The sequence below is a fragment of the Arctopsyche grandis genome, chromosome 3, assembly GCF_051622035.1.
Source record: "Arctopsyche grandis isolate Sample6627 chromosome 3, ASM5162203v2, whole genome shotgun sequence".
Taxonomy (NCBI): Eukaryota; Metazoa; Arthropoda; class Insecta; order Trichoptera; family Hydropsychidae; genus Arctopsyche; species Arctopsyche grandis.
The window spans coordinates 21,014,252-21,024,336 of NC_135357.1; the positions used below are offsets into that span (position 1 = coordinate 21,014,252).

The window sequence follows — 10,085 nt, forward strand, 5'->3', positions numbered from 1 at the left end:
TTTCATTACTCCGCGCCGTCGACACATGGCAATTTCCAGGGGGATTTTCCGATTTGGAGAATTTTGTTGGACAGGAGATAGGCAATTAGTTCTATATTTAATTGCAATTTACAGAACTACTAGTTGATGACCTGCGCTATAAATTAGCTTTTGCATAAAATAACCTACTTACACGAAAATGAATGTTTGCTATACAAGCAACTACATACACATATTATAAGTACATATGTATGTACATACATACATATGTATACATATGTACATACATAAACCAGTAGCGTGGTCTAGTGGTGAGTGTTGAATTCTTTTGTGCTTGATGTCACGGGTTCGATTCCCACTAAGAGTCTTGTTGTTGGCCAGATCTTGGTTTGTCGAGGTCGATAGTTTCTTATCAGAATTTGGCAATTTTTCTGATTTTCATTGAAAAGGTTTCTGTAAAATTGGCGTTTCCTTCCTAATTTTCTGTTGCAAAAATTGAGTTATTGTTATATTGTTATTATTATATTAGGAGTATTCATCGGGACTTCTAATGAGCGTACGTGCCCTCTCGTTTATAATCAATCAATCCAGTGTTTCTTAACTATTAATTACAAATTCTATTTTATTTATCGAATATTAGCTTTATCACAATATCACAATGTTTAAGTGTGCGCGTTGTAATTCTGAAGGCTTAGACGGTGTTCTATGTAGTGGCTGTAAATTGAAATTTGATTTCCCTTGTTCTGGTATTACCAAAGCGGGCTATAATAAACTCGGAGGGGATCGTCAGCTCCAGTGGAAATGTGCTTCATGCAAGACGGGCCTTATTCCAACCCCTCCCGGAAGCGTCACAGCGTCGAGCTCCCCAACCCCAGTATCGATGGATCTTCTGTTGGCTGAAATACAAGGCATCAAGATGGACTAAGCCCCTCTCAGATCAATGTCGGATGACATAAAATCCCTGAAATCTGATGTTTCTGATTTGAAGAACTCTTTGGAGATGGCCCATTCCTTAATAAATGATTTTACACAGAAGATACATAAACTAGAGTCTAGGTTAGATACTCTAGAAAAGACAAACCTTGAGACAGCAACTATCCATAACAAGATTGATCACCTTGAACAGAAATTAAATGAGAAGGAACAATGGTCAAGAAGAAACAATATTGAAATCAAAGGGGTGCCACTCTTTAAAAGTGAAAATCTGATTGACACCATTGTTAATCTGAGCAAGAAAATTAATTATCCCATAACCCCTAATCAAATTAACTTTGTTGCGCGGGTTCCTTCCCGTATTAATAATAATTCTAAACCGATTGTCGCCTCTTTTCATAACTATCATCTTAAAGAAGAATTTATGCTGGCAGCACGGCGTTTAAAGTCACTTTCATCGAAGGATCTCGGTTATTCCGATGACAAAAGGATTTTTGTAAATGACCACCTGACCGTTTCGAACAAAATGCTGCTGACAAAGGTGAAGGCCCTGGCTAAGGAAAAACATTTTTGATATGTTTGGGTGAAACACTCAAAGATCTTAGTACGGAAGAACAACACCTCACCGATCACAGCTATACATATACTCGGAACGAGATCTAATAAATATCCAGTGAAACAATCATCTAAAATTTTACATTTAGTCAAATCAATTTTTCAAAGGTTGATAACCATTTGCAAATCAATAAGTTATTGTAGTATTGTTGCCATTCTGACGGTTATGACGATGGTTGGTTTTGGTCGGTGTGAGCGGGTATACTATCAAGAGTCAGAATTGACTGCGAATAAAAATGACGGATTTCATATATAATGAACTAGATAAAAAAAATATTATTGAAGAAAAAACATATAACAGCTACAAAGAATACTGTATCCAACAAAACGACATCAACTGCAGTCCTTTAATTCTTCATATGTACATAAGAAGCATAGAACGGAACATAGATGAATTTTTAACAACTATTAATAATGATCTCAAGAAGCCAGCATGCATAGTGTTAACAGAAACTCATTCGAATAGTGAAGTGACGTACTATATACCGGGATATACTTATGTATCAACTACTAACCGTATAAATAAAAACAGTGGGATCGCTATGTTCATGTTCATCTTCTTCTTCTAATCTATAATTTGGAAAGAGACTTTGTATGTATGTAAATATCCTTCGTCGTCGTCCGTAGATCGGTGACGTCATCGAACACGTGATTCGATTTTTTTTTTTTCGATCCATGGGCGCCGATTTGTTTTTTTCGATTCAATGGATTCACCCCCGCGGGGGCGCAAGGCGAGTAGTTTCATGGAGCCCCGCCAGGGGCGCCACAAGGGGCGCAGCCCCGTGGGGCCCCGAAGGGGGCCCGGGGGCGCAGCCTCATGGGGCGCAGCCCCATGGGGCTCAAAAGGGGGCGCAGCTTTATGGGGCACAGCCTTATCGGCCGTAGCCTTATGGGGCGCAACCTTATGGGGCGCAGTCTTATGGGGCGCAGCCTTATGGGGCGCTGTCTTATGGGGCGCAGCCTTAGGGGCGCAGTCTTATGGGGCGCCGCCTTATGGGGCGCCGCCTTATGGGGCGCCGCCTTAGGGGCGCAGCCTTATGGGGCGCCGCCTTATGGGGCGCCGCCTTATGGAGCTAAGCCACATGGGGCCCCGAAGGGGGCGCAAGGGGGCGCAGCCTCATGGGGCGCAGCCCCATGGGGCCCCAAAGGGGGCGTAGCCTCATGGGGCGTAGCCCCATGGGGCCCCGAAGGGGGCGCAGCCTCATGGGGCGTAGCCTTATGGTGTCTTATGGGGCACAGTCTTATGGAGCTTAGCCGTATGCGGCCCCGAAGGGGGCGCAGCCTCATGGGGCCCCAAAGGGGGCGCAGCCCCATGGGGCACCAAAGGGGGCGCAGCCTCATGGGGCCCCGAAGGGGGTGCAGCCTCATTAGGCCCCAAAGGGGGCGCAGCCCCATGGGGCCCCGAAGGGGGCGCAGGGGGGCGCAGCCTCATGGGGCGCCGCCTTATGGGGCGCTGCCTTATAGGGCGCTGTCTTATGGGGCGCAGCCTTATGGGGCGCCGCCATATGGGGCGCTGCCTTATGGGGCGCCGCCTTATGGGGCGCCGCCTTATGGAGCTTAGCCGCATGGGGCCCCGAAGGGGGCGCAGCCTCCTGGGGCGCAGCCCCATGGGGCCCCGAAGGGGGCGCAGCCTCATGGGGCGAAGCCCCATGGGGCGCAGCCTTATGAGGCGAAGCCCTAAACGGCAACTGATCATGGGGGCGAAGCCCTTGACGGCATTTAATCATGGGGGCGCGGAGGGGCGAAGCCCTAATAGGCATTAACTAAGGGGGGCGAAGCCCTAGGCGGCATTTAATCATGAGAGTGCGGAGGGGCGAAGCCCCAAAAGGCATTAGTTAAGGGGGGCGAAGCCCTAAACGGCATTTAATAATGGGGGCGCGGAGGGGCGAAGCCCTAAAAGGCATTAACTAAGGGGGGCGAAGCCCTAAACGGCATTTAATAATGGGGGCGCGGAGGGGCGAAGCCCTAAAAGGCAACTGATAATGGGGGCGAAGCCCTAGACGGCATTTAATCATGAGGGTGCGGAGGGGCGAAGCCCTAAAAGGCAACTGATCATGGGGGCGAAGCCCTAGACGGCAATTAACCATGGGGACGTGGAGGGGCGAAGCCCTAAAAGGCAACTGATCATGGGGGCGAAGCCCTAGACGGCATTTAACCATGGGGACGTGGAGGGGCGAAGCCCTAAAAGGCATTAACTAAGGGGGGCGAAGCCCTAGACGGCAGTTAATCATGGGGGCGCGGAGGGGCGAAGCCCTAAAAGGCAACTGATCATGGGGGCGAAGCCCTAGACGGCAATTAACCATGGGGACGTGGAGGGGCGAAGCCCTAAAAGGCAACTGATCATGGGGGCGAAGCCCTAGACGGCATTTAACCATGGGGACGTGGAGGGGCGAAGCCCTTATCGGCAACTGATCATGGGGGCGAAGCCCTAGACGGCATTTAATCATGAGGGTGCGGAGGGGCGAAGCCCCAAAAGGCATTAGTTAAGGGGGGCGAAGCCCTAAACGGCTTTGAATCATGGGGGCGCGGAGGGGCGAAGCCCTAAAAGGCAACTGATCATGGGGGCGAAGCCCTAGACGGCAATTAATCTTGGGGGCGCGGGGGGCGAAGCCCTAAAAGGCATTAACTAGGGGGGGCGAAGCCCTAGACGGCATTTAATCATGGGGGTGCGGAGGGGCGAAGCCCTAAAAGGCACTAACTAAGGGGGGCGAAGCCCTAAACGGCAATTAATCTTGGGGGCGCGGGGGGCGAAGCCCTAAAAGGTATTAACTAAGGGGGGCGAAGCCCTAGACGGCTTTGAATCATGGGGGCGCGGAGGGGCGAAGCCCTAAAAGGCAACTGATCATGGGGGCGAAGCCCTAAACGGCAATTGCTCATGGGGCGTGGAGGGGCGAAGCCCTAGAAGGCAAAGGCTCAGGGGGGTGCCGAGGGCGAAGCCCTAGAAGGCAAAAAAAAAAATTTGATTTTTTTTTTGATTTTTTAAAATTTTTTTTTTGATTTTTTTTTGATTTTTTTTTTTATTTATTTTTTATTTTTTTTAAAATTTTTTTTTTTAATTTTTTTTTAAAATTTTTTTTTTTTTTTAATTAAATTAGCTTAGTCATGTTTAAGCGGTTTATATTATAAACACTGAGCGAAGCCGGGTAATACAGCTAGTACTAAATAATTGTGACATATTATGCGAGGAAGAAATTCATATAAATGGAACAAACTGCCTACATGTACAAATTAAGTATTATAACAAAAAAATTGATATTATCCCTATATATAGAACGCAATCATCTACTGTCTGTTTGTTTATAGAAGAACTAAGACAAATATTATTAAAATTTAAAAACGCAAATGCAATAATTTTAGGTGACATAAATTTAAATATATCACACGATTATACATCGAAGAACAAAGAACAAAACTAAACATGATGGCGGAATTAAATTTTGTACCGTGTATTTACTCTTACACTGGAAACATAAATGGGCAACGTCCATCGTGCATCGATCATATTTTCACAAATATAAAAGATATAAATAATATAAACTCGGGAATTATAAAAACTTCAATTACCGACCATTACATGACTATGCTACATTATATTTCAATGACACCTCAGACGATAAATCAACATTACAAACAAACTGCTAATACTAATAATGAAATATCTGTTATTAATAATGTATCTTTGATAAATAAATTGTCATCTGAACTTTGGTTAGATATTCTCCGAAATAATAACGTTAACGAGTGCTGTGAAATATTTGAAAATAGATATATTAATAATGACTCGAAAAAAATTATTCAAATAAGAAATTCAGCAAAATTTCTTAAAATCAAACCGTGGATAACACATGGACTAGTGGTATCTATAAGACATAAAGAAAGGCTTTACAAAGAAACAAAAAAAAAACCACTAGATATAAAATTAATTAATCATTTTAGAAAATACAAAAATAAATTAGTTTCTCTCATAAAAAATACTAAAGAAAAATATTATAAAAACAAACTTGATGATTCTGAAAACGACAGTAAGAGAGTTTGGATAATAATCAATGAAATTCTGGAAAATAAACAGAAAACTAAAAGTAATACCATAAAAAATATAATAAACTGTACTGAGGAACCCAAAAAAGGAGCAAACGCTTTTAACGATTTCTTTGCAAATGTTGGAAAGACTCTAGCTGATAAAATTACTGTAAAAAAAAAATATATATTGAAAAAACTGCGAACATAGAAACTAAACTAGATCTCTTCGAACCAACCAATCCGTCTGAAATAGTACAAATTATATCAAATATGCGAGGTGGCTCTGCTTCCGGTTTTGATGGTCTCTCCGTAAAAACACCAAAAATAATTAAAAATTACGTTTCTACACCAATCTCTCATATTATAAACAATAGCTTTAAAACGGGAATTTTCCCGAACACATAAAAAAACCATAATTACTCCAATATTTAAATCTGGTAACCCAGAGGATATTTCTAATTATAGACCTATTTCACTCTTATCAAATATATCGAAAATTTTTGAAAAAATTGCTAAAAAAAGACTAACTCTGTTTATAAAAAATAGCTCGATCATAAATGAAAATCAATTCGGATTCACAGAGGGAAAAAGTACCCAAGATGCCATTGCAAAAATTTCATGTATTATCCAGAGTACCTTAGACAAATCAAATAAATGTATAGGAATTTTCATTGATTTAAAAAAAGCATTTGACAGCATTTCCCATAAAAAACTTGTATTAAAATTAAAAGAAAATGGCATTGACCTCATAGCCCTTAAATGGATAAAAAGCTATTTAAGAGAGAGACCTCATATTGTAAAATTAAATCAAACATATAGTACACCACTAACAAGTATATTTGGCATTCCTCAAGGCACGGTCCTCGGACCATTACTTTTTCTAATATATGTAAATGACATTTTCCAACAGAAAATAAAGGGTGATTTAATCTCTTATGCAGATGATACTGTATTATTAGTAAAAGGCCAAACATGGGAAATAGTTAACAAACTTGCAAATGAATATATTAATACTTTAAAATCATGGTTTGATAATAACCTACTCACACTTAATGCAAAAAAACAACATATATATTATTCTCATTACAAAAAATACCTATAGAAAAAGTTAATATTATAATCCATGATGAAAAATGTGACAATGTAAACTGTAAACTACATGATCCTGTTTGTACTGTAATCAACTCTTCTTCTGAAATTAAATATCTCGGTGTTATCACTGATCAAAACATGAAATGGACAAGCCATATTACAGAGCTAGTAAAGAGAATAAGGAAATGTATATATATATATATATTTGTTAGGTTAAGAAATATTTTAAATGTGGATATAATAAAAAATGTGTATTATGCCCTTGTCCACTCTCTGCTTATCTATGGAATTATAGGTTGGGGAGGATCCTACAAAAGCAATCTAAATTCAATAAAAGTTTCGCAAAAAATTATTATAAAAGTAATACTTAAAAAAAACTCTACTTTCTCGACAAAATCGCTTTTTAACCTATTTCCAGTACCAAATATCGATGACATATTTAAGCAAGCTTCCATTATAAAAATGTGTAAAGAAAAAAATAACAAAGAATATCAAGAATTTTATAAATTAATGAGAAATGGAAACCAATTTATCACACCAAATTTTAAAACAACACAAATGCAAAACCATTATATTTTCCAAGCCATAAATAACTATAATAATCTCCCTTCTGAATTGCGCTCTATTGTTAACCAAACAGAACAAGTAAAAAAAATTAAACACTTTTTCAAAAACAACTTACACTGAAAAATTTTAGTGTAACTTTTATATAAAAAATATTATAATAGATTTTAAGAATTTATAATAGAATCGTAGCTCCCTTATCAGGCACAAGAGCTACTCTTATCTGATAAGGAATACATGTCCAACTTTGAAATAAACATTATATCCTGTAAATATATGTATATGAATAAATTAAATAAAAAAAAAAACTCAGGTTTCACCAGATTTCTCACCAAAGATGACTCTGTGGTTGTTTATCGAATGTAAAAATTCGTATTGTTAAATGAAAAATGTTACTAATCGTATTTATACAATGAGTATTGTTGCGTAGGGGTGGGTGGAGGATCCAAGTAAAAGCCAACAGTCGTTTCACAGCATTTATTGATGATTCAGGAGATACACGCACGGTCACTGCTCCGTCCAGAATGCCCTGATATCGCCTACGTACCGCCTTATAAGGGGTAGATCTCTCAGGACGTCTAATCTGTTTACCTACTGTATAGTCACGTATTCGGATATGTATTCCCACGGTATTAGAAGTGCAATCATTGTTTAGCTTTCATGCACTTAGCTTGTCGCTAATCCCTAAACCACTTACACCGGTCTCACGGTCTCTCAGGACGTCTAATCTGTTTACCTACTGTATAGTCACGTATTCGGATATGTATTCCCACGGTATGAGAAGTGCAATCATTGTTTCATGCACTTAGCTTGTCGCTAATCCTTAAAACCCACTTATACCAGTCGCACGGTATGCATTTAGTTAATCCGTTAACAGATATCCGTTACAGATAATCTTTGAACGGTCACAGTCTCTGGGATTCTATTCGCTTAATCCACGGCGTACGTTACAGTATAAATATGAGTTTTCAATGTCTTGTAATAAATTAGCAATAGTGACGACCTGGAGCTAATCTGTAATGTCACTATGGCGAAATTGTAAAAAATAAAATAAAATATGTTTGTAAAAGTAGTTTTAATAAAACTAAATAATAGCATGATGTACATACATTATATGTACATACATATAAGCTTTGTATCAATATCATTCAGGCAATATTCCGCATTGAAACCTATATTTTAGGTTGAGAGGTGAGGCAAGAGGATTTGAATTATTGAGGTCCAATTTAACAATTTGTGAACGCCCCTACGTGTAAACTTTGATATTCTTTATGAATACGTCATGATATGAATTGAAAACAGGTAGACAATGCGTGACACGGGTCAGAGCAAACGCAAGGGGGTGTGGGAGGCTATTGTTCCCGCTCCAAAAGGGGGTTTCTGGCGTAAAGCTTTCAAAGGACACACATGGTCGAGTTATAAAGGATCGCGGCCTCATCATAAAGGATATAAAAGCCGCGGCCGAGATGTGGCCCGTTCACGCGAGACACGTGTGCATGTGCCGCCATCTTGCTCTTTCCGCAGTCACGCCAATTCATAATCAAGTGGGCGCGACGGGTTGGTACTGCCGACTAAACGTTCTACCGCCATTTTGAATAAGGTAAAAATGCTGTGGGATATAGTTAGTCCTTTTAGTTTCATTCGCTTTTACGACCTACCATTAGAAGCCATGTATGTAGTTGCCAACAGGCGAGAGATCGTGTACGCTATCCAAAGCACAAATTTCCTATGGCCAGTTAGGGTCATTAGTAAAGCCCGGACCCTGAGGGGTCTGTATATTGTTCAAATATTGTTAATGTATTGTTAAAGGTTTGCCGAACCTTTTTTACAAAGGATTTACAACAATTGAACAATAAACGGCACGCTTCCGGTCCTACCTCTAGTCATTAGTTTGTATCTGGGTACATGTTTGATTCGCTACATGCAAAAGTTTGAATGAATGAGTGACGTACACTTTTGATATCGTATAGTAGATGTGATGTTGTGGCGACGATGCGCTATTGAAACTTTTAGAGGTCATATTTACCATTGAACTTTGCCTATAAAGCTAAGTAGTTTAAATACCCTCTAAGAGAGACGGAAGCAACTCTACGGCCCAGCACTTTCCGGGGACTGAGCGAAAAAGGGGACAAGCTGAGGTTGAGGGGGTGTAGATGGGCCTTCGAAGGGGCGAAACGATGCCTCGAAAAAACAAAAGGGCCGAATATAGGCCGTAGCGACGAGTAAAGCTGTTAACTTTAATGGCCCAACTTGTTCGAGTCTGTCGTGAGTATGAATAATTAATTTCGAATTATAATTTCCTTGGAGGGGAGGACAGAGGACGAGAAAAGGCGGGGCAGCAGATGCTTTTCCATTTGACACAATTCCATTTTCCACTTGACTCTCGGGATGAAAATGAAACAATACTGTTGTATCTGAAAAATCGCCTTTGTAATCCAATTTTTTGTTTATATTGACCATTTCAGATTTCGATTTAATTTAATTTCAAATTGAATTTGAGATGCTAACTGCTATCTTTTATAATTAGAAGCTAAGGAGCCCATATTAAAACGTTCGACAAAAACGCACTTCTGAAATTATTTCGTAAATAAGTACACAAACCTATATACCACCTTTTTGTTTGAGAAATTCGATCAAAAACACAATCAATATAAATTGGAAAAAGGTTGATATTATTGAGACTTTTATCGACGCTTTTAAATTGAAGGAAATGTAAAATTTTGTAGCCGAGATAAAACTTTTATTTTCCATTGAACTGTTTATAAGTACATATAATGGTTAATGGTATTTCGTGTTAAGTTATTTATCAAAGGAAGCATCCTTTTCTTGAAAATTTACAATAAAGGAAAGGGATTAAGAGATTCTTGATTTTGACGACAATG

General features: G+C 39.9%; 1 protein-coding gene across 1 annotated transcript; it reads left to right on the forward strand.

Annotated features, from left to right (window-relative positions):
• The first annotated feature begins 637 nt into the window (after positions 1-637).
• On the forward strand, positions 638-1,486 carry LOC143909153 (uncharacterized). The gene is made up of 2 exons (XM_077427053.1): positions 638-853; positions 968-1,486. Exons 1-2 carry the CDS (start codon positions 638-640, stop codon positions 1,484-1,486), a joined length of 735 nt encoding a protein of 244 aa, XP_077283179.1.
• Positions 1,487-10,085: the final 8,599 nt, after the last annotated feature.

What these genes read in the sequence shown, in the direction of transcription:
- LOC143909153 (XM_077427053.1), top strand. Translation starts at nt 638, where the DNA reads ATGTTTAAGTGTGCGCGTTGTAATTCTGAAGGCTTAGACGGTGTTCTA. An exon ending in CGTCGAGCTCCCCAACCCCA is followed by an intron (nt 854 to 967) that starts GTATCGATGGAT and finishes TCTGATTTGAAG; the next exon opens with AACTCTTTGGAGATGGCCCA.